Here is a 26093-nt window from a genome sequence, read left to right as displayed (position 1 = left end):
ACACACACACACACACACACACACACACACACAATCAACAGTTCACTTTAAGAGACTTGCCATCGCCTCTTTAGTTTTTTCCTCATTTTTTTTCTCTTTTTTTTAACTCCACCCCCACATAGTAAGATTTCTTGGCAGCATTACATGGTGCGCCACATCCCCCACCCCACCCCACCACCCCCCCACCACTAGACCACACCCCCCCTTCCCCCTCTTCCCGCCACTCCTCCTGTCTTCTGCGCAACCGCTCAGATGGCTAAAAGTGGTGGGGCGCACTGGGGGGAAAGGGGGAGTGGGAGTGGGGGTGTCTAGGATGGGTGGGGAGGTGGGAGGTAGGTAAGTGGGTGGGTGGGTTAGCGGAGGTGGGGTGGTGGGGTTCGTGTGTGTGTGTGTGGGGGGGGGCAGTTCAGTAGTCTGCGATAGGAGCGAGCTCGGGGTACAGGTCCACCGTGATGTTCTTGTAGAGGCTGCTGAGGGACGTGTGGGGGACGTAGTGGACGTTGTTGAGGCCGTCCAGGTGTTGCCGCTCTTTGGAATACCTTAGCAGTTTATACCTGAAGACACACACACAGTCACATTTACACACTGCATCTAGACTGTTTACATGATGTGGATCTGTCAGTGACAGGGACACACAGCCGCTCATACAGCTACTATTAGTTACAATAACACAACTACATGGAAATACTGTGTTCATTATAACTATGATGTGATTTTTCTCAGTTTCCCTTTTTAACATCATTATTATTCATTATAGTAGTCATTCATATTATTACTCATCAAGCTGTTAGAAGTGATTTTTCATGTCTATCATAAAACACTTTTCCTCTCTGTAATCATTCCTGACTATTAAAAGATCTCCTTTAAATGTGATTTCAATGTAAAGTGATGGAGGACTAAATCCACAGTGTCCACACACTCATTTAAAGTAGATGATCAGCTCCTATTGAGCTTCATCAGTGTGAGTTATTCATATCAGTGATATCTGACACATTTACAGTCTGTTTATCATCAGATTCCCTCTTAGTGTTTCCTGTTGAGCTGTGGTGGAAGTATAGTAACAAAAAGAGGAACTTTGCTACTAAAAACATTGTAACGTTGAAACATAGAAGATGAAGATTTGACTCATTTGGACGCTGAAGCTTCATATTAACTTTACATCAACTTTTAAATCCATGTTTACACAGAAGGAGGACTGTGGATTTAGTCCTCCATCACTTCCATTGTAAGTGTATTATGCTCCTGACTGTTGGTTTAAAACAGACTTGAAAAATTGTGAACCTGCTCTTTAATTTTTCTTACAGTTTTATTCAGACATGACAGGAGATTTACATAAACAGACAATGCTCATTCAATATTTGACACCTGGTGGACCTGACACTCATGACACAAACCAAATAACTGCTTCCAGTCAGCTCATACACACAGTATGGATAAAGGAGCATCACTTGTTCAGAACACCTTTAAGAAAGTGTGTGTGAGTTATGATGATGTCATCCTGCTTTGATATAACAGACTGGCTGTCTTACCTCCCGAGGAACTGCACCTCTCCTCTGTGGTGATGAGGAATAGATTTGTACTTTCCGAGCTCCCCCTCTGGCCGCGTGACATTCAGACCAGCGTAGTGAACCCTGTGGGGGGGGGGGGGGGGGGGGGGGGGGGGGGGTCATTTAGCTTTGACACTAGCAAAGTTTTTATTTTATTTTTTAAATCAAATCTTTTACCATTCAAACTTGAACAATGCTATCAAACTCTATCCCCAACAGTAACAGTAACATGTTTTTATGAAATATTTTGGAGCATGAAACTAATTATCTACTTCCAAAAATGTCCAGTAGAGGGCGTGCAACACCTGTTTCTTTACCACTGCTGGACAAGAGATGACTGTGTTCCGACTAAATCGGTGATAATCTAATAACATGCTTCTTCTTTTTCCCTCATAGGTATTTATAGTCTGAAACTCACACTCATCCTCCTGTTATCATCATCATTTGTTTTTCTGATAGTTAGAGCTCATTTTGAGTCATCTGTTTACAAATAAGTGTGAAAAAATGTGCTGAAAACACCATGTGAGACCACTAGTTAAGTTTAGTCTAGATAAAGCAAAGTTTGGATGTTAATATTGATACCGTTAGTACTGCATGTATCTCATTATTAGACTCTAGGCTTCATTCAGACTCTTAATACAACACTTTTAACCTCACCCTTGACCCTGTTCTGTTCTGACACATGGCATCAAAACTGAGCATTTAATAATTCTTCCAAAGAACCCTCTTATCAGATCGTTATTTATCTAATACTTATTCATTTCTATTAGTGGTCAACAAGCCATTAGACAAACAGGTGTTCACTAGATGTCTTTCTGATAGCGCTGTCACTACATTTAAAGAAGTGATTCCATCAGCATTGAATTCAATACTATGTCTAAATACAACAGAGGACTCTTCTGCTAACTTTAGTCTCTCCTAAACTGATCATCTTGTTGATAGTGCTGCAGACTCAATGAATGACATTGAGTGTCATTCATTGAGTCTGCAGCACTATCAACAAGATGATCAGTCAGTCCATCACGATAAAGCAAAAGAGGTTAAAACTCTCAAACCTGTAAATGAAGACAAACATTGTGAATATGGTGTTCCACCCAACTGGAATAATCGCACTTAGTGTGGCAAGATACTGGAACGTCTTCTGTAATGCCAGACTCATCACTTATAGAGGAGAATAAAAACAGCCCGAGGTTTCATTTCTTTTAGACACAAAATTCATCACCTCCTGCCCTCAACAGGCACAGGAAGCTTAGAAACAGCTGAAACCTTGTATATATTTAGACTGTTTTTCTATAATAGAAGCCCCGCTGCTGCAGAGCTGAGCAGCTCACTGATCACATGTTTATTCAGAGTTTATTAATATTGAATGTGTTGAGTGTCCAAATTGAAAATGCACTTCCTTGGGGCCTCGGCAAAACATCTGCCAAGAGTGAAGTCCATCAGATGAACAGATGTTAAGACACGCAAAGGACATGCATACATAAAGATTCCTTCTTTATAGTTAGATGTACCACAGTCCTTTAAAAGTAGCTGTAATTATATCTCTTCTTAAAAAGCATACTCTTGATCTGGGTGTTTTGCTGAAATGACTCCCTACAGTAATTGCATCAGACAAAGGACTTCTCCCTTTGTCTTGTTAGATCATAGTGTTGCATTTGACACCATTGACTATCATGTCCTATTAAAGAGACTGGAACATTTCACTGACATTAGATTAACTAACTCAATCTGTTCCCAGTTGGTTCGAGCTGAGTTCCACAGGGCTTAGATACTGGACCAATACTATTCACTTTATATATATGCTCATATTATTCCGAAGCACTCCATACACTTTCATTGTTATGTAGACGATAGCCATTTATATTTATCAGTGAAGCCAGATGAAACCAATCAGTTAAACTAAACTACAAGCATGCCTTCTGTTCATAAAGACCTGGGTGACCTGCTATTAAACTCTGACAAAAACAAACAAAAAAAGTTACTGTGCTTGGACCTAAAACCTTACAAACACATTAGCTCATGATATAGCTAATATTGATGGATGGAATTACTCTGGCCTCCAGCACTACTGTAAGGAATCTGGGAGTAATCTATGAGCAGGATTTGTCCTTTAACTCCCACATAAAACACATTTCAAGAGTAGCCTTTTTTTTTGGCGGAACAAGCAAAAGGTTAGCAGCACATCCTGTCTCGAAAAGATGCAGAAAACTAATCCCACACATTTGTTATTTGTAGCTTGGATTATTGGAATTCCTTATTATCAAGCTGCTCTGTAAAGACTTTACAGCTGGTCCATAATGCAGCTGCACATGTACTGACAAAAACTAGGGAAAATGATTATATTTCTTCCATTTTAACTTGGCTGCATTGGCTTCCTGTAAAATCCAGAATATAATTTAAAATCCCCCTCACCTATAAAGCCCCTAATGGTCAGGCACCATCATATCTTTAAGCGCTTATAGTACCTTGTTACCCCACTAGAATTGTATGTGGTTCCTAGAGTCTCCAAAAGGTAGAACAGGAGGCCAACACCCTCTCTATGTTTAAGAGTTGGCTTAAAACTAGCTGTTAGTTAGGGCAGGCCCAGGCTTGTTTTGGACCAGCCCATAGTTATGCTGTTATAGGCAGAGACTGCCAGGGGGCTTCCCATGACTCCCTCCTTTCTCTCTGTACACATTCGTGTTAATGCATGTTACTAACTCTGCAGCCTCTCTCTCTCGTGTAGTTTCTCGTCTTGCAAGTATTTCTGCCTCCAGAACCGGAGATCGGATCTGTGGTTGTAGGCCGTGTGCTGCCCCTGGGGTCCAACTTGACACCCACCGCTCCTATTATTAGTCATACATTGTCTCTCTCTCTCTCGCTCTCTATCTATCCCTGTTCCCTCCCAGTTCTGTTCGAGGTTTCTCCCCATTAAAAAGGGAGTTTTTCCTTGCCTCTGTTGCCAAGTACTTGCTCATGGGGGATACTGGGCCTCTATAAATTAAACAATTATAGTCTAGACCTGCTCTATATAAAAAAGGAACCTGAGATAACTTCTATTGTAATTAAGCACTATATAAATAAAACTGGCTTGACTTGCCACACATCTCAAACTTGTATTCATCAGCAAATAAGACTTTTTTCCAGTCATCCATTGTGAAATGCTGGTATTTCTTTACCCACTCCTTGTTTCCACTCCTACAAGACAGTCTTCTTTTGACAGTATTCTTAGAAACCTTTGGTTACCTTTAGAAACCAATGATTTGATGCTCAGAAAGCCTCTCTTTGTTTATAATAACCATTTGATGCCGATGTAGTTCTTATACCATGTTTCCCACTATCACAATGCTACTTAGGAGGCAATGATCTACTGGAACTCCGAGGTATAGTCATATTTATAACAAGTGAAATGTGGCTGCAAGATGAGTTACTTGATTGAGCCTCTGATGACTAGATAAAATCTACATGCGTGTTATGTAAGTGTATGCTATAATAGAAAAGATACAACTGAAGAACATCTGACCTTTTGTACAAAAGGAGATAGTCAGTGCAGAATCTTCAATATTTCTTCATTTTACATGACGTAACTTCTTGTGTTTTTCAGTGTTTCTTAATCCTCGAACTTTCTGGTTATTTCCAGGTTTACGTCAAAATATTTGACACATGGTCTCAGACTTTTGGACTCCACTGTATATGGAAACTTCTTCTCCCTCCTACTCTGATACTTTCTAAAGCCACTGTACATCTACTGGTGGACTAACCTGTTCCACAAGTCATCGTCCTCTCCTCCCCATCCCCAGAATGCATTGGGAAAGCCGTTGATTTTACGGAACTGCTCCACAGTGAGTCCACTCACACCACCAAAGAACTCGCTGTATGGGAGACTGACAACAACAACAACAACAGAAGTTAGACATGGATGTAGATGCTTCAGTATCTAGCATCAAGTCTCGAGTCTGTTCTACTCACATGTACATGTATTTATCCAGTTTGGCAGCAAAGTGGCGAGGCATCTGACCACAGCCGTAGTAGTTGCGGTCGTTCTCAGGGATGTGGTCTACATCGTGGAAGATCAGGCAGTCCCAGTCCAAGTCCTTCATGGCCTCCAGGAAACCCACGTTAAACAGCATGGCTCTGTTGAAGGGTTGGCTCCCACTCTAAACAAACATAACCAATATGATGAAAACTCATTGGTGCTGTAAGGCCTCCACACTCCCATCATCTTATTTATGTGACGTACTAACACACATGTAATTTGATTAGGGTTGTGCCAATTCAATAGCACTGACATCCACCCAAGACTGTACCTGTTCAATGACGTAGAAGGCAAACTGCAGTCGCTGTCTCTGCAGCATAGGGATGAGGTGATGGAAAAGGATGGGTAGATGTTCATGGCGGTTTCTAAATGGAATCAGGATGGCCACCTGCACCGACAGCACAAACATAGAGTGTAAGAACACGCCCGTCACTTCATTCATCATATGCTGTAGTTATCCAAATATAAGAATACACTAACCTTCCAGCGAGGCTTGCAGTCCTTTGGTTTCCAATGGCCTCCGAACTCAATGTCAAAAAACTTGGAGAACTTAATTTCTATCTCCTCCATGGGGATCTCTGTCATGTTCACTTCCATAAGGCCCTCTGAGGACAAAGAGGGTTTTTTTTTAGGGGGGGGAGGTTATTCCACTGAAACATCAGTATCACCAGACAGCTGCATATCAAACCTACTGCGTGTCATTTATTTCTGGGTATATTATTATTCTGTATATTATTCCTGAATGTAGTACCAGTACCAACATACAACAACATACTTTTAGATAAACCACAGTGCAACTTAAGTATTGCAGACATATTTTAACACATATAAAAATATTCTGCTCATTTGTGTCTGATGTAGGGCTGGATGACAAAATGCTATCCATAGGGTAATGCGATGAAATTTGTGTCAATATCAATGATACAATTTGGACATTTTTCACTCGATATGGATAGATCTAACAATGTGACAGACATCTGGAATAAATGCAAAAACAGCCAGTCAGTGTGCAGTTTCATTCAAGTACACAACCGTTTCCTACCAGAAAGCATTGTCTGGGCTATTGGCCCTTTGTCTACAGATAAAGACAGTGGATATCCTCTGGAAAAGAGGGAAAACATTTGAAATCTGGAAATGTGGGAACTTGCATTATCCAGAAAAGTTGAGGATGTGGAGGATAGTGAATGATACTGCTGGGCCAACAAGTCTGTCACTAACACGCTAGTCTGCTATGACCTGGATGCAAAATTGACCTCAAACATTGTTTTTTTTGTCTCCATTAAGCCTGAAACAGCCAGTTGACAGATTTGTTTCACATGCAAGAAACATGTAGTGAAGTTGCCAATAATGTGCAATATTTAAAGAATTTACACAATGATGTTGACTTTTGACCTTTTGGATGGATGACTTCATTCTACCATACTAGACATCTCTGTGAAATTATTTACAGCATGAATTATTGAGTTATGGCCAATACATGTTTTCTGACGACACAGTGACCTTTGACCTTCATGCAACAAAATCGTATCAGTTCATCTTTAAGTGGACATTTGTACTAAAATTTAAGAAATTCCTTCAGAGCGTTCCTAAGATATTGCATTCATGAATATGAGATGGATGGACAACCTGAAAACATAATTCCTCTAGCCAAAGCTTTCACCAGCATGGTGGAATACAAATACATAATCTATGAATATGCAAATACTGTTCTAGGACTACAACAAACGATTATTTTCATTATCAATTCATCTGCCGATTATTTTTCAATTACCGTATTTTTCGGATTATAAATCGCAGTTTTTTTTATAGTTTGGCCGGGGGTGCGACTTATACTCTGGAGCGACTTATGTGTGAAATTATTAACACATTACCGTAAAATATCAAATAATAGCCCGGGCTATTAAGTTGATCTCAATAGTCTGGGCTATTATTTATCTCATTCATTAAGAGACTAGGCGTGTGTTTGAATCCAGGGTATTTGGGACAAGCGATTAATTACTTCCTCACAAAAAAAAAAATCTTGTCCAGCAATACTAGTGAAATAGGGTCTACATTCTACAACGTAGTTATTCAAGTAAAACATCATGCCAAACACACACATGGGAATTTGGTCTTTACACACCGTACGCAGACCTACCCGGTAGTTGCCCGAATTAAGGGTTCAGCTTCGGGCCAAAAAAAATTTTTCTATGTGAGGCAAAGGTCATGAACAAAAACGTGTTGAAAAATGGGCAGAAATTACGAAGTAAACAAAACAATTGTAAGATAATTCACAAGTTTTAAATCAGTCATCACTTTTTTCAGTAGTCCAGACGATAGCCGCTCTCTTGTTCTGACAGGTGTTGAAGCTCCCTCACCCTTATGGGGTCCACAGAAAAATGGCTCGCGGCCGCTTCTCCACTATTCTCCTCCGCATATTTCACAACGGAAATCTTAATTTTTATTCTTTCGCTGCGCCATAATCAAAGTCATTATCAAAGAGGCTACGCTATCTGAGCTAAACACACATGTGTGAAGAAAAAAACTTCAACGTCATGCTCTCATGCTCGTAATGCATTTGAATGTTATCAGGGAGCTTGTGACTTTACTTGCCTCCACTGATTTATCTGATAGTTAACTGATGTTTTTGGTGACAGTCTACTCACTCATAGAAGGTAATCGCTCTGGGCAGGGGAGGTTCTGGGCGTAGGTGAAGTTCTCGGGGAGGTACGTGGTTGGCTGGACCAGGTATTCACTGGAGTTACTGCCATCAGGATAGTCTGCAATACAACACAAGCGACATTACACACATCAGCAGAACGTGTATACATGTGTTGTAAAAGTGAAAAAACAGTATGATGGGTAACTACAGCTCATTGCACCATTACATTTTTTTGTTTGCATCAAACAAGTTTCTTTGATTTTATATGAGATTTTGTTATTATGGCACATTTCAAAAGTACAATGTTGTACTTTTTACTGCAATTACATCAAATGTAACCAACAGCTACCGTAAAAGCTTACAATCTAAGAACAAGGTAGCCACTGTGGTTACACTTTCAAACAGGGAAGTACAAACGCCTCATTGTGGTAGATGGTGTGATAGAGATTTAAAGCCTGGTACACTTTTCCAATGACTAAGTACTCATTTCAGAAAAGTTTCACATATGACTGTTGTACTCATACATAATACATTATGAGACATAATAATGCAAAAGCAGGATTTACTGTTGTAGTGGGTTGAAATGGAGCTCATTTATACAGGGCTGCAACTAATGATTAGTTTCATTATACATCCAACTGCTGATTGTTTTTTTACTTTAATTAATAAGTTGATTGGTTGGTCATGTAAAACAATCAGAAAATATAATAATAATTATAAATTATTGATAAACTGAACAAATATAATTTCACTCAAATTAAATTTAATGCCATAACTCCTACAATTCCAGACATTTTAAACACATTTTTGAACCATGAATATCAAAAACTAAATTTCAGAGCCTTTAAGACTTTAAGGATCAGCGGGGACCCTGTCATGTGCAATGCATGCTGGTACATGCAGGCCCCTCATGTGATGTTTTGATCTGGGTCCTTAGCACGTTGTATTATCTTTAAAAATGACAAACACAATTGTAAACAAGATGGAAATACAGTTGAGCTGAAGTGTAGAGCGGTTGGGCCACAGTGAATGTAACTCAGTGAAAGTGAAGCTCAGAGTGAACTGTCACTCACCCGTCCCGTTGAGCGTGCTGTTTTTGTTGGTGTACAATCGGATCATCTGGCCGATGGTCCTCACATTGTCCCTCAACATGATGCCCTGAGCCTGCACCATGAAGAAGTATGTGTTCGCTGAGAGAAAGACAGGGAGATAAGGGTTAATCTGGTTGACTGCATTACACATGATTTGTTTCCATGTAGCGCTGCAGCAACTGAAACATCTACATGCTCTCAGTTATAGTAAAACATAAAGACGCAGAGCAGATGTCACTGTTTCAGACATTTTGCTGCTCACGCTGCAGCTGGAGACACATAAAGTTTTAAATCATTCATTGTGTCTACAGCAGTAACAACAGTAAAGCAGAAGCAAGCAGCTGGAATGAAATGACTGCATAGTTAACAACGTCAATTACACTGACTGTAGCGAGAAAGCAAAGCCGCAACTTCTCCATTGAAGAGATAATGTTCATGTCCTCCTGTGGTGGTTTCTCGTGAAAAAAAAAAATCGCTTTATTTCCTCAAATTAAAAGAGGATTGTGCAGATTCAGCATTGCATTTCTTTAATAAAAATGACACAGCAGAATGAGATATCTTTTTTATTCCACGCTTTCTATTAAAACTTGGCGTCTACAATAACCACAATGCAACTCAAGCAGGAGCAGGCTGCTAACCTCACCTCTTTCTAACTCCACACACTTCAGACCCAAGCAAGGCTCACTCAAGTTTACTAAACACATTTACAGTTCAAATATTGCATGATGAGATAAGGTTTGCACAAGATGAACTAGATGAACTTGAAATGATGATTCAGACAGCTGAAAGTCTACAATGTGACAGCTGCAGTGTTGCACATCTGGCTGCTGTCCGCTCCGTCACTGCTGCCGGCTCCATGAGAGGGACTGCACCACGACTCCAAGTAGTGGACGGATCCTCAGAAGCAGCAGACACTTGTAGGGGTCGCAAGTTGTTTTTAATGTTTACATTTTTATTCTACCTTATTTTTGTGTTATTTTATTATGGATCTCACTCTATATTTTTTATCTTCTCATCAATTTTATTCGTTTTTGTTGTAGTTTTAGTCTAACTTTTTATCTCTCATTTTATTTTAATTTGGTCTTTTTAATCAATTTAACTTAGTTTTACTTAACTTTTCATGAACATTTTCTCAACTGCCTTATTTTTTAATTCTCTTATTTATTTTATATTTTCATGTTAATAAAGTTTGACTGATGGACAATGTTACATTTAAACGGAAATAAAAGGAAATAAAAGTGTACACTGAAACTCATATTCAGTTGGTATTTCATTGTAAATGGGCAGCTTAGCTATGACAACAGGACTTATTAAATCACAGATAAGTGTAAGAGAATCAGGTTTGTCCCACCAAACTGATGCTCACTGATTTAACTGTTTTTAGGGGAACTTCAGAAATGTAATATTGCACTTCCATGAAGTCAAGCAGTGTCCAAAATAAACAATTCTGCAAGGCTTCAAGGTGACTGGTGGATGAAAACAACATACCAAGCATATTTTTTACCAGCCATAACAATAAACTGCCTTTTCATGTAACATTTCAGTACATTTCATTGAGGTAACATGATGGTATTATGTTGAATACAAACATGTAACTACATTCATTGCAACTGGGCTCCGAGCAATTCCAAAACACAGTTGACCTATGCTCAACATTGCACCTGAACGTCTCCTGTGTTGATGCACAGGCGCAGCAGTCACTACTGCTGCTGCTCACACTGTATGTTCTCTGTTTTTACACAGTGTCAGACTGTCTCACGCACTCATACATCACAGCACTGTTTAGACACACCTAAAAACACATATGGTGTGCGTGTCTACACTGTACAGACACAAACATGAGGAATTTTCCTCAGAGCCATCGTGCCAGATGTTTTATACTGTGACTATTTTGGTATAAACTTTATTATTTAGCCTTCAAAAAGAAAATCTACCCACATTTGATGCTAGGCGGGTGTTAATTTCAGACACTTAAGTTAACTGTTTAATTCAATTAAAAGGGTACAGTCTAGACCTGCTCTATGTGAGAAGTGCCTGTGATTTGGCGCTATATAAATAAAACTGAATTCAATTCAATTAAGGGACAGATTTTTTTTAAATAATGGAAAACCAGTGCAGCAAAGGCCAATATCTCCTGTCTTTTAGTATTAACTATGAGACAAAAACACTGGATCCTTCATTTCCCAAAATGCATTTCGATAACATCTTCTGTTAGAGTGTCCCTGCCTGGAAAATAACACATCTTTCAAACTCCACAGTGATTCAGTGGCTTTCCATCACAAACAGATAACCTTCATGACATTTATTTACTGACTTTAGAAATATGAATCAAGGTTTTTTTATAATGATGCATGGAGGTTGCTCAGTTGAAAGCAATTCACCTCGATATAAAACAGACTTGGACACTGTGTGAAAGCACCTACACTAACATATGATGATCTCTCTTCAAAGAAACAGCTGTTGTCTTAAAAGTGGCGATCTCAAACATGTCCATATCTTTGTCTTTGGTTGTATCATATGAGTGCAGGCTCTATAACATTAACAAAATGCATCATCATTATGTGTTTTCTCACTTGGCGATAGATAATGATTGTGTTAATGATTTAGCAATGACAAGCGTTTGAGATGTCTGAAACTGCCACATTAAAAGAGGAAGCAGAGTAGGAAATAACTACTTCAACAACTTTGTACATCATACACCTGCTTTTGATTAGGGAAAGTATTACATTTAAATCATAAAATGAACTTCAGTGTATTTAAAGTCACTTTTAGAATAGACATCTCAATACACCCTGAAACTGACAACTGCAGGGCCATAAAATCTGTATCTGAATGTAAGAAGCTGTTACTCATCTCCACCCCCCATTTCTCCATATTGTGATATCTGCATCGATAGCTTTTACCTCTGTGTCTTTATTGTAAATTCCGGTTTTGTCAACATCAAAAAAGAAAGAAGAAAAAAAGCTCACCCAGGACCAGGGGCTTCAGAGCAGAACATAGTCAAAGCAACTTTCTTGCATTAAAATGACACGCCTGCTGAAAAATCCCATTTTTGCACAATCAACTGAGATGTTTATGAATAAAATAAGAAAGGGTGGCAAAGAAATACTTGACAGATCAAGAGACTTCATCACACTGACATTAAAATGATACAGAAATAGACTTACAAATAGATTTACACACAGAGGCCCTGCTTATTGGCTGGTGCACTGCCAACAATGGTCACCTGAGGAAATTTAAACGTCTCACAGTAAAGTAAATCATCTTAACACACAACACCTTCTCTGCCAGTAAGTTACACTAAATAAACCATGTGAGAGTGTAAACAGGACAGTGCTGTGGGATGATAAGAGTCTTATCACACAGCGGCCAGGCAGCCTGGGGGAGCACTGGGGGAGATGTGGAGAGGCAGGTCACTTCAGGTCTGGACAGCACGACTAGGCTGTACCAACTAATCTTAAAAATCCATCAGAGTTTGTGTGAGGTCATCGTGAGATTTTCAGTAGCTAAGCCACCACTAAGAAATGACAGTGGTGTTATCTTGTAAGAACATCATCTGCAGAGCCACCCAATGACACACACACACACACACACACACACACACACACACACACACACACACACACACACACACACACACACACACACACACACACACACACACACACACACACACACACCTTTTATGCCATTTTAAATGGATCAGATATTGGCAAACATTAGCTTGTTAATATCAATTGGTTCATTAAGCTAGGGCTGTAAACTAACAATTATTTTCATTTTCCATTAATCTGCTGTTTATTTTCTTGATGAAGAAATTTGTTGTCTGGTCTGTAAAATGGAAAAAAAAATAATTGAATTAAAAAACAAACAAACAAATGAAACAAAACCATAATAAGAAACCATGAAAAACATCAAACACTGATGTCCTCTAATGTCTTGTTTTGTCCACAGCCCACACATATAATCAGTTTACTATCGTAGAAGACTAAAGACAGGTTAAGTAACAACTAGTCTCTGTGTTGGTTTGTGTGGTGCAGTCTGTTTAAAGCTTTATTTAGTAAACATTTGTATTTACTGTAACCAGCTTCAGGTGCCTCACTGTTCCAGCTCATGATGACAAACGCTTGCTACATTCCCTGAAACCAAAACAGAGTCATCCGGCTTTGTAAAGGTATCTCCTTTACATGTCCTCTCAGGTAATCACACGTAATCACAACAAGTACTCAGGTTAGAGTCAGCTTTGTCATAGAGAAGGCATGAAATAACAGCCTTCCACTGAATAACCAGTTGGATGTTGAATAGAGTGAGCGATCACTGGACTTGATGGGAAAAAACACAGGTGCTGCTGACCTGTATGACAACATACTGTCCATAAAAAAATGATACAATGTCAGCAGTATGAGCTCACCAACACCTTAAACACCTTTCTGTTCATCATTTTCATTGCAGGCTCTCCTGAGTTTAAAAATTGTTGTTTTTATACATTAACATTAGTTAAAACATTCAAAGCATCCCTTAACATAAATAAAGCATACAAATGATCAACTGTCAACCTTTGGTGTTTTAGAATAAGTGTTTTTGTGTTTTTGCAAGAGACTTGCAGGATGAAAACTAACTTAGAAGTGCGAGCTAATCTGGCTAACAGCTAGCTATGAGGACAGAGCTGGTGCAGGGACAGACTTTGATGAACCAGCTGGGTCTCAAGTCAGACGGGTAACAACTAGACTACAGCTCTATCTGTTTAAACTGTGCCAAAGCACTTTGATTTGCTTGTGTTAAACTGCTGCTACAAACCTCAATCAACACATCCACATGCTAACGGATTCAGAAAGCTGCACAGTTCATTTTTGTGCATTTTATATTAGCTCCAGGGCAACAGGAGGTCCTTCAGCTCCAAGCTCAATTATTATATACATATAAACTACCTGCCATTTCAAACCAATCAAAATGGTGACAAATAGAAAACAAAAACAAATAGTCTCATTAAGATTTAGGGCAACCATGAGACTACAGAACAGCTTTGGTTTTTTGATAGTGCTTGCTCAACACATCACTGATGAATGTGGAGATTCATCGTCATGTCCTGTGGGGGGGGGGGGGGGGGGGGGGGACACCTGCTTTCATTATGTTCCTCCTCTTATCTATTCAAGTTCTTCCTCCAATCTGTCATCCCCCTCTCTATTTGTCCCTACATTAAAAAGACGGCTCCATCTGTGTGTTTTTTCCGGGGTTGTTCAAATGGAAATATCCACTCAGCCATTAGTGAAAAGCAGTGACGTGTACACACACACACACACACACACAGACACACACGTACACACACACACACAGTTCACTGACGGTGTCGTCATAACATACTCACTGTATGTTCCAGCATTAAAAATGGTTCAGATCAACTATGAGTGACGTCGCAGCGCTGAGTCTAAGTATGTGAGATGTTTATAAAACAGGAGGAGAGGAGGGAGCCGGGATCGACTACTGGATCTAATCTGATCTGGAACAGTTTACTTTAAATTTTAAGCAGCATGTTTAGCAGAGCAGCACAAGCAGTGAGTGCTCCGTCTGTGTGTGTCCGTTAGCATGTTTAGCAGAGCAGCACAAGCAGTGAGTGCTCCGTCTGTGTGTGTCCGTTAGCATGTTTAGCAGAGCAGCACAAACAGTGAGTGCTCCGTCTGACTCTGTAGCTACTGGCTAGCCTGGCCTTTAGAGTTTATATCAGTTTATATGTAGCAACATGATCATGCAGAAACCTGTCAGGTCACTTGGGAAAAGGTGGGGAAATACACAAAAGCATATGTACTTCGACCGAATTTTGAATCTGAAGCTTCAGAACTATTTTTTTTTTAAACCTCAAAAAAGGACACGCCTTTTAAACTGTGTAGCAGTAAGGCAGCACAGATGCTGTCAATAATGTATAACTGTTGAGTTGTGTGTGTGTTAACATCATGTCAACCTCAGACTAAGTGCTTGTAATAGTGTGAACAGCATTTTTTTTTTTTTTTTTAAACGTTTTTCTCAGCTTTTTAATGCAAAACAGGATCTGCAATACACTCACTGTGGATACTTTACTTGTCTTTTTTACACAAGTATTATTTCTATATTGTCCTCCTTATAAAAAGGCACCATGACTGGCCCTCTGACTTCTCTTTACTACAGGAAAGAATCTGTGTATATGTATGTCTTTTATATATCTCTTGAAGCGTTTATCAAATTAACTCCACCCTTGGTTGGTGCAAAGATGGGGAAAACAGGGAGTGTCATGTTGAATTTGGAGCACTTTGGACACGCGATGCGTTTAGAATTACTGAACTTTGAATACAGTGAGCTGCTGCGCTCTGTGCAGGGGCAGGGCGGAGCTGCCTAACTGACTCCTGCATGTCAGGGAGAGAGCAGAGACAAGGCGTGACCGGAGTCAGAGAAAAATGCTCTAAAAAGAGAAAAGTAGACAGGGAAAAACAGAGCTTTTAATCAAGAACAGACCCTGTGTATAGACAAAAAGCGTAGCATTAGCAGCATGTTTAGCAGATCAACAGCGAGGCGTTCAGGTTCATGTTTGAGCCTTGCTCAGCTGTGTTTTGGAAGTGCTCAGAGCTCAAAACACAATGACTGTAGTTATGGGTATTAAACAAAGGGGGGAGGGGGGGGGGGGACAACTTTCCCAACAGTTCAAAACCAGTTTGTCTTGTATGTTTTGAGACTGTGGCGATTTTGAGGCACCAATTCAAACAATGCATTAAACTTTGGAGCAAACATCCTCCTCTTATTTTGAAATGCAGCTCTAATTTTACTCAAAATGAGAAAATAACATGTATTGTGTAATTATTATTACTTTTTGTATAATAGGATGTTAGTTTCTTTCATATTGGTGTATACATTCATTCACACACCTCACACTAACTGTATTCATTTTTCTATGCATTGATGTAGCAGCCAGAGGCAAAACAATCTGCTCGTTCTCAACAGACACATTGGAACTGCACTAACAACACACCTTAACACAAGTCTACAATGTGTTTCATTGCATCCACCTACGGCAAAAGCACCACACCTCCATCCCCACACCAGCCAATACAATCCACTGACACAAAAAAACAAAACATTATCTATAAAAAACAACAACACATAAACCACCTCTATCTCTTTACATCCACAATGGAGCTGTTCAACCTTGGGCTAACAAAAGACTCTTCAGTAAATTTTCCCAGAACTGCCTCATCTCTCTCCAAGCATGACTACCGTTGATTGCCAGTAAAAGCCTGCAGTAACAGCATATAATTCCTGCGCCGCACACAACCACTTCCCCCAGGCACGCGAGCGATACACAAACACAACTACCCAGTAAAAACATCAAATCAACAAAAGCAAAATACAGAATAAAAAAAGCCTACACAGAAGGTTTCATTGTGACATCTGCACTTTTAACAGGCTGAGGAAGATGTAAACACTTAAACACAGACGATATCTTATAGATTTATGTGGAAAGTGTGGTTGGAGATAGAGTTGGAGTCATATCTGTTTGCTGAAAGATTAGGGTTGTAAAGTATTCTATAAGAAGAGTCAACATTAAAAAAGGACAGGTTCACAATTTTCAGCTCCTCATTTTAATTTGTCAGCAGCCCAAATTAATATTGCAACTGTTTCACTTGCTGTAATGATTCCTCCTGTTCATACTGACCATTAGAAGATCCTTCATAATACACTTACAATGGAAGTGATGGAGGACTAAATCCACAGTCCTCCTTCTGTGTAAACATGGATTTAAAAGTTGATGTGAAGTTAATATGAAGCTTCAGCGTCCAAATGAGTCAAATCTTCATCTTCTATGTTTCAACGTTACAATGTTTTTAGTAGCAAAGTTCCTCTTTTTGTTACTATACTTCCACCACAGCTCAACAGGAAACACTAAGAGGGAATCTGATGATAAACAGACTGTAAATGTGTCAGATATCACTGATATGAATAACTCACACTGATGAAGCTCAATAGGAGCTGATCATCTACTTTAAATGACTGTGTGGACACTGTGGATTTAGTCCTCCATCACTTTACATTGAAATCACATTTAAAGGAGATCTTTTAATAGTCAGTATGAACAGGAGGAATGATTACAGAGAGTGTTTAAGGACACCTGGCAGAAACCCACTTGGCATGACTAACTCAGACTGCTGATACGTTCATGCGAGTTTCACATCAACTTTTAAATGGACCTTTACTGTAAGTGACTGTGCGGAAACACCCGTCACTTGCGTGAAAGCACATTTAAAGGGTATCTTTTAATAGCCAGTGTGAACATGAGATTGATGTCCATATTTATTGTGTTAAATATATTACATGTATATTGCGGAAACGACAAAACACATTGAGGGAGTCTGGTCAGAGTTTAGTGTGCCACGATTAGTTTGTCTTTTTCACCAACATGAATAAAAATACACAGTGATATGGATCAATGTGGAGATGCTAGACACTGTTATGTTTTCCATACAAACACACGTCTAACACAACAATCAGGTGCATGGACCTGGTGAAACTGCCCTGAAATCAACATGTCCATTCATTTACAAGTCAGCTGTGCAATGACAATTTAAGATCATATCATCTAGAAATCCAACACAACGGAAGAATACATAAGTGAGTAAATACGCTGGGAGAGGTGTTTTGCTTTGTAACATGGCCAGACCTCCGGGACTAGCTGAACATCATGGCCCGGGGAGGACCACTTAGCTGGGGGCTACTTAGCTTAGTTAGCTAGCTAACTGGAGCGTCTCCGGCTGCGTGAGATAATCCACAAATAATCACATTAACTGTTACCTCGCAAAGCACTTTAAGCTAGTGCAGAGGTGTTAAGCGTAAACCGCTGTTGACTGACCTATTCCTGGAGCCACATAGATGAAGTAGAGACAAGTGGTGGACATGGAGAAGAAGAATATGAAGGCCAGGAACGATCGGTTGGACATTCGCAGCAGCCGCCTCCAGTTCACCATTTTGGCTTAGGCCCGCTTCTCTTTCGCCGATATGAATCCCATAAAATACTTTTTTTGGAGTTAAAAAGTCCTCGAATTGATAGACAACAATGTCAATGGTGTGGTCATGGAAAAAACGGAACGTCCAAGCCCAGAGATTGAGTGCTGAAAAGGCTAAAGCTAGCGGTGCTAGCTGGCCTGCTTTCCCCTGCCAAGAAATTTCCAGATGGAAACAGCCTGTAACGGTAATATCAAGCGACAGAGAGCCGCATGCAGCACCGCCGGTCGGGCATATTGAAACCGTTACTAAACGGGCGATCAGCTTGTTAGTAATACTACTCAGAGGTACGTGTGGTAGTTTTCCATGGTTACGGTGTCGCCAGCGATGCTTTTATCGCCAGCATTGAAGGTTGGTCATTGAAGGGGGCAGGACCGCTCTGCCGTCTCCCACACAGTCTACTCTCCACCGGGGCGATGTTTCCAACACAGTCGGTGCAATACTTCATCAACCCGTGCACACGGGAGTCCAGTCATGCCACCGGGTGTCTGCACACGGTTTCCGGCCGACTGTGGCATTCAACAGACATCTGTGCCGGGATGATATATGAGAAATAAAGCCAATAAAAGGATATCAGGTTCGGCTCCTTTTCATTTTTTGCTGGCACTGCAGACACCGTTTCCGGTGGGTGTAACACACACCCCCTCCCCCGCGTCGCCATGGAAACCCGTGTGCGCGGTGCAGGGGAGTGTCCACTTGTAACGGTAGCACTCTTTTTTTTATTTTATTGAGCGCCTTCTCAAACTTGTATATGAAAATGAAAGATAAAAAGAAAAAGATAATAAACTACACAGTGCAAATTTGCGCTCAAAACATGAAGATCCTTTCCAACCCTGTGTTAAGACCAAGACGTATATAACAGTATAATAACGTGTCTGGGTCGGTTTTTCCACACAAACAATTTCAATATTGTTCAAATCCTTAAAAGTGAAAGTAAACGTTATTATCCCAGAGAGGGAAATTCAGGTAGTGGAGATGCAGAGAGTACAACAATACAGATACAACCATACAATATACAGCTGCCCTCATTCATCCACCATATGCACACACTCACACACCCACATATTTGTATAAACACACACACAGGACATTTTCAAGTGCTCTCACTTAACAGATAAATATTAGGCTACATATGCAGTGGATTACAAGATCCCTGAGAACAAACATCAACATTAAACCCAAATAACAGTATAAAAGTGAATACATTGCACCATACAAGTGTGCACAGGTAGATATGTTATTTGAATATGCTATTACAGTATAGGTAAAATTGGGTTTGAAAATTGCATGATACATGCGTGGCACAAGGAATATAATTACACACAGCACTTGCCAAATGTTCTGTGTGTTTTATACTGTCCTTTCAGTTTAACTGTCTAATGGCTGAAGGAACAAAATACCTGCTAAACCTGCTTGTTCATATCTTTCTATGCAGAATCTTTCCTTTGGCTCAAAGGTTTACTTGAAATCTATTGTGTAGAGGAAGTAGAGTCTCTAAGGATGCGCCTCGCTTTCATCAGACTGAGCAGCTGACATCTGGTCACACCCAGTGATTCTGCTCACTGTCATGATCATGCGCTGCAACCTATCTTGGTCTTGGTTGCATGTTACTAAACACATGTTAAATGACAGCATACTTTGTAAAGCCTTGTAAAACAGTTGAAGAACACAGCGATCAACATTAAGACTGTTCAGTTTTAATAAGAAAAACATTCACTGTTCCACCTTTTTGACTTTCACAGCAGCACACACATCCAAATTCAGCTGGTCATCCATTTCTATCCCCAAGTATTTGTAAGTGCCAACTCTCAACTTTCATTGGATGTATTGTTAACAATGATAAATGTGACTTCTTCCCTGTTTCATTTAAAATCTACAACCACTTCCCTTTGTTTTGGTCACATTAACCTCAGAGCACCTGTCAGTAAAGTTCCTGACCTCTTCCTCTAAACCACCTGAGGATGAGCTGGCTTTAGGAACCCTACTGAGGCCTGGGGCGGGAAGTCTGTGTTAAATCTGATTCATCCATGGAATGAGCCGAGGATTAACTTTAAGATCCATCTAGCTTGTTTATTGGCTGGTAAGCAAACTGGATGGGATCCAGTGGTGGTGAGACTTCACTAAGGAGATGTTCTAACACTATCCTCTCCTAACACTTTATAGGTAATGAGGTTAGGATGTAAAAACTGTTTCTTCACCTCCCCCAGAGCAATTTTTATGTCACTAACTAGTAAACTTCTGATTTTATCAACCGCTTTATTCATGGTGTGTGTTTTTTTAGGTTTGTAGCCTGCTGAGCATTCTTTGTGTCATGCTTAAAAAGTGACTGCAATTTATCTTTATAGGCAGCCTTGCACTCTGATGCACTCTAACCCTGCACTTCTTGATTCCATGCTGTACAGCTTAACTTCCTCTTCCCTTTCCCCTGATGTGAATAACCTCTTTCTTTAACTAAGCAGTTGTTTGAGTTCTGGGATAATCCAAGGTTTGTTATTGGGTGAAGTTTTACTGTCTTTTTGGGTATAATTAAGCCCTCACAAAAACAAATACATCCTGATATGGCCAGCAATGTGTCAGTAATATCTTGAAAAGAGTCTATATAACCTCCCAGTCAGTGCGATCTAATCAGTAACACAGGAAAAGGATGTTCAACCCATCAGAACCACTTCAAAGTGTGACATATTCTAATAAACAGTGTCACTGACTACAGCTTCAAATCTAGCAATAATAAAGTGAAGACTTGTTACAGCTTTACAGACACTGCGCTTTCAGTGAAGTGGTGTCAGTGAAATGAATGTTTACATACATGGTGATTAATCACAAATACACAAACCACACACAGCCACACCTTTACCAAGCCTGACTCAGGGAAGTTGTACACCCTTACTTCCCCCTACAAAATGATGACATTATAGATAGATAGATAGACAGATGGATAGATAGATAGATAGATAGATAGACAGACAGACAGACAGACAGACAGACAGCTAGATAGATAGACAGATGGATAGATAGATAGACAGACAGACAGACAGACAGACAGACAGACAGATAGATAGATGGATGGATGGATAGATAGATAGATAGATAGATAGATAGATAGATAGATAGATAGATAGATAGATAGATAGATAGATAGATAGATAGACAGATGGATAGATAGATAGATAGATAGACAGACAGACAGACAGACAGATAGACAGATAGATAGATAGATAGATAGATAGATAGATAGATAGATAGATAGACAGATGGATAGATAGATAGATAGATAGACAGATGGATAGATAGATAGATAGATAGACAGATAGACAGATGGATAGATAGATAGATAGATAGATAGATAGATAGATAGACAGATAGATAGATAGATAGCATTCCCATCCCAGCAGCATACATGGAAATAAATGTATATATTACAGATAAATATATAGATATAAATATTAGAGTGCAACAGTAGTAGCCATATATATTGTGCTTTGTCCCAGCACGTGTGTGTGTGTGTGTGTGTGTGTGTGTGTGTGTGTGTGTGTGTGTGTGTGTGTGTGTGTGTGTGTGTTGTGACTAGTTCAGGGGTTCGTTCAGGGCGGTGCAACAGTTTGTCAGCAGCTCTGGAAAAACAGCTGTTTCGTAGTCTGTTTCTTCTTGCATGCAGGACTCTGAGCCTGAGCTATTTTGTATAAATGTATTTAAAGAATTTTAAAAAACTACACACACCTTTCTTACCATTTTTCAGCTACAATGAACGATTTCTAAAGCTTAAGATCAGTTATAGTATTATAATTCAATTAGCTACTTCCAAAATAAATTCAAAGTTTTAAAAATTAATTGAAATAATCTCATAAATGTGTTCACTGTTTTTATATATCAACCCAAAGACTCAAATCAAATGTGTCTTCCCATCGTCATATATATGTATTATAAGGGTCTCTAAAAGGTTTAAAATAGAAACAAACTCTACATGATTTTTTTCATCTTCTTTCCTTTTAACCACTTCTCATTGTTGGCCGTCGTACTAACAGCTTAGTCATGTCACTATTCATTTCCTGTTTCCAATCTGTGCTAAGAACAGAGATTAATTGGTTTTATAAATGAAGGGTAAGAACCGCACCATACGTTTCAATAAACTGATTATAGTACATGAGCTGCCTCTTGCAAACACAGTGATTGAATAGATTTTACAAAAGAAATGATTTTCATCAATTCAAATGTTAGAATTTAGTCATATAATGTGCTGTAGAATTTCATCTTCACTATTTTGGAGGATTAAACTAAAAGATTAGTCATTAATCTTTAATTCTTTTAAAAACAAAGATTCATTGTTCATGTTATTGTCAAAATCTACGTGAGAAAGCTGAAGTTGTGAAAACCATGAGGAAACTGAAATGTTTTTATTGTAATTTATTGTACAAAGGTCATATCACATGTCTGGAATCACAACATTAAAGAGCAGGTTGCAGGCTGATTCTTACTTTACACTTCATGTATTATGGAAATCATTGTGTAAATGATTAATATATGACTTCATTAGTTTAATGAAACAATGAAGACAGAAAAGTTAACATTTTGACCAGTGCTGTCAGTCTATGTGATCAGCAGTTTTATATGGGGTTTTATTATAATTTGTATCTTTCCTTGCAATTCTAAGAATTGCTCATTTCTCATTATCTGGTTTCCAAGCAGAGTACTTTTAAGAGCTCCAAAATGTCAAGTACACTTTAGACTTAGTAGGAAACTTGTTTTTCCTGCATAAACTGACATTTTCATTGGTTTATTCAAATCATGAAGCCCTTCTAATAATGCATCTAATTTTAGTAGCTGGTGGCAACAGATTTTTACCATTTATTAAATATCCAGTGTTTCTGCATGTACTGATATTACATTGTAAACCTATTTTTATTTAATAATACTGGTTATGATCAAAATGGCTCATAATTAGTAGGAATAATTGAACACCTTCATATTCAAGGGAAAGCATTTGAATGTATCTCACATGAAAGTTTTCTGGTATTAGCAGATGAATATGTTTTTCCATAAAGAATGTTTGATGTGTTTGGATCCATTGTTCGAAAACATTTAGTATTGATTTTTTTGACCACTTGTGGTTGCCAACAAGCTGCAAACACAAAGCTGACGTATTATCACCTTAAAAACGTTACTATTGCCAATAAGTTAGGAAACCGCTGCTTATTTGAGAGCGCATTGAGAGCACATGAAGCAACTTAATATTCATTTGGAGTCATGTTTTGCCTCCAAAAGGAGGACAAGTGTTGATCAGTTGACAGTTGTATGTACAACACCAGCACCTGTCACGTTATTGTGAATATTGATTGGTGCCACTTTAAAGTCAGTTTAAGTAAAACTGACAACTTTCCCTCACTAACTATAATAAAATATCTCCCTCCTAGGATGTGTATTTATATTCATATTTAAAGTATTTCAAAATGATGTTAAAGTGAAATGATTTGATTGCATTTGTTACTATGGCGACGACATCTAATTATGTATTCATTCTAGAATGCTCAATTATGATGTATCAATGCAAGCCGTGTCATCACATTCCGTTTTCTGTTACCTAGTCAGAACACACACAGACCTACTAAACTCTGGATAACTTTGTTCTTCAAGTGATCGTGATCGATAGTTTAAACAAAAAAACATGATGGCGTCTACGTCTACACACACACCTGAACATCTGGCCTCTAGGAAAACTCAAGGTGAGTACACAATCTTAGGAAAATGTCCAGTCCCTGTCTGCTCAAATCCAGATCATGAAGCAGGTAGTCTGGCTTTGAGTTAGTACCTGGACTCACAGGTCAGGTTCTTGTTTGTCTTGTGGTTTTGAAAGTAAGTCAGCAGTAATGTCACAAAAAAAGGACCCAGAAGCATACAAAACAAAAAGTCACTGTTTTTATTTTTTCATATTCACTGATACATGATCAGTGGATGTCAGTAAAAGCAATCAGATCCTTTACTTAAAGGTCCCATATTGAACATTTTACTTTAGTAGTTGGTGAAGTTGAAGCTAAATTTTTAATACTTTGTTGGATATTTAATAATCTATAAAAGTGTATAAATAGTTACATTAAAAGTTGATATTTAGTGTACAGTATGTAGAATCTTCATATACAAAAGAACCACCAGTGACTAAAAGTGAAATAAATAAAATACATGTGGAGGTATAATATCGTATTCTGAAATTAGTAGAAATATAAAGTAAAAGTATGATAAATGTGTTAACAGTATTTGAGTTCTTATACACAACTTGGGACAGTGACTTTATAGAACTGGTAAACTAAGAAGCTTCTTCTGTTGAGAATCTCCCAGTTTGAACAATAAGAGACTAAAATCCACTCCATACATTTCCTCATGTGTAGACAATAAGAGCAACACCATTGAGCCAGACCACAACTCGGTGGAGAGGAGCAGAAAAAGAAAGGCCAGTGATGACGGAGAGAGAGCCCAGAAGAGGCACAGGGTAAGCTGCAACAGCACTGTCAACAACCCCACCACCTGTGAAGCTGGCAGCGCGTTGGAGGAAGATGTCAGGGTGGGGAAGAGGAAGAGGAAGGCCAGTCCCGACAGAGACAGCGCCAAGGGGGGTAAAGGAAAGGCCAGTGCTGACAGAGAGAACTCTAGCAAGAAACACAGGCTCTGTCAGGAAACTGCTGCTGCCTCCTCTAGCGCCAGCAAACCCAATAATAAAGCGTTGGTGGAGGATGTCAAGAAAGAGCAGAGGAAGACGAAGGCCAGCACTGGTGAAGAGAGGCAGGAGACATGTGAGGTTAAACAGAGCTCCTGCACAGCGTCATCATCACAAGAGGAGAAAGACTCTCTCCCTGCAGAGATCACCAGCAGAGGTGAGCTACATACATCTTATCTTATCTCTTATATTATTTAATTACATGTCAAAGGATCTCTTCAATGTAAAGAGCAAAATGAGGATTTGTAGCAACATATGAAGGGTTAGAGTTAGAGTTAGTAGTATTATCCATATACATTTCTCACAGCTGTAGTAAAACTAATATGTGTCTGTGTTTGTAGCTGACTTTGAGGCAAAGTACAAGCAGCTCGAAAAGATCGGAGAGGGAGGCTGCGGATCTGTGTATGCTGGCTACCGCATAGCAGATTCTTTACCTGTAAGTATCTCACACACACACACAAAGACTCATTCACCACATCCTCAGAAAGTGTAAAACAAAGTGTTTTTTTTTCTTGTAGGTGGCTATTAAACACATCAAGGGACCAGATAAAGGGTTGGAACTAAAGGTGAGAACAATAATCTGTAACTAGATACAAGGAGAACCTGCACACTGAATCACTGCTTCCTTTGTTGCTGATGATGGTATCTTGACACGTGGATATGATCAGATGATTGTAGTGTCATTGGTAATTTGAGGATATATATATATATATATGTATATATATATATATATACTGAGGATTTGTGGATGTCCACGTAACTTTGTTTCATTATTAATCATCTGAAGGTTCAACTTTTCTTTCAGGACATCAAACAAACTATTTCCCCCTTTTTGTATTCTTTGGGTTTGTAGATCACCAGGCTCCCTGTAGAAGTGGACCTAATGCTAACAGTTGCAGGTGGACCAGAATCATTGGGAAAGTCCGCTGCAGTCTCCCTGTTGGATTGGTATTACCTGGACAACAAGCTGATCCTGGTCATAGAGAGGCCGATGCCATCCATGAATCTCTCCCAGTACCTCAAGTCCATGGGAGGTCGTCTGGAGGAGGACGCGGCAAAGGTACGGAAACTGGGT

The 26093-nt window shown here is 39.3% G+C and overlaps 1 protein-coding gene and 1 long non-coding RNA gene across 2 annotated transcripts; one reads left to right on the top strand and one right to left on the bottom strand.

Annotated features, from left to right (window-relative positions):
• Positions 1–405: 405 nt before the first annotated feature.
• On the bottom strand, positions 406–18667 carry b4galt6 (UDP-Gal:betaGlcNAc beta 1,4- galactosyltransferase, polypeptide 6). The gene is made up of 9 exons (XM_053322221.1): positions 18164–18667; positions 9277–9393; positions 8208–8321; positions 6043–6167; positions 5834–5950; positions 5496–5683; positions 5288–5410; positions 1530–1631; positions 406–554 (listed from the first exon to the last, which is right to left on the bottom strand). The coding sequence occupies exons 1-9, from the start codon at positions 18276–18278 to the stop codon at positions 407–409; spliced, it is 1149 nt and encodes a 382-aa protein (XP_053178196.1). The 5' UTR covers positions 18279–18667; the 3' UTR covers position 406.
• Positions 18668–25365: 6698 nt separating this feature from the next.
• Positions 25366–25893, top strand: LOC128362407 (uncharacterized). Its single transcript, XR_008321623.1, has 3 exons — positions 25366–25454; positions 25537–25584; positions 25872–25893. It is a non-coding gene; the product is annotated as an uncharacterized LOC128362407 (long non-coding RNA).
• Positions 25894–26093: the final 200 nt, after the last annotated feature.

This window comes from Scomber japonicus, chromosome 7 (assembly GCF_027409825.1).
Source record: "Scomber japonicus isolate fScoJap1 chromosome 7, fScoJap1.pri, whole genome shotgun sequence".
Taxonomy (NCBI): Eukaryota; Metazoa; Chordata; class Actinopteri; order Scombriformes; family Scombridae; genus Scomber; species Scomber japonicus.
Note: the sequence above shows the minus strand (reverse complement) of the source record. Positions and strands in the feature narration are given on the sequence as shown.

What these genes read in the sequence shown, in the direction of transcription:
- b4galt6 (XM_053322221.1), bottom strand. Translation starts at nt 18,278, where the DNA reads ATGGTGAACTGGAGGCGGCTGCTGCGAATGTCCAACCGATCGTTCCTG. An exon ending in ACTGCAAGCCTCGCTGGAAG is followed by an intron (nt 5,951 to 6,042) that starts GTTAGTGTATTC and finishes CTGTCGGTGCAG; the next exon opens with GTGGCCATCCTGATTCCATT. An exon ending in GAGGTGCAGTTCCTCGGGAG is followed by an intron (nt 555 to 1,529) that starts GTAAGACAGCCA and finishes GTGTGTCTTCAG; the next exon opens with GTATAAACTGCTAAGGTATT.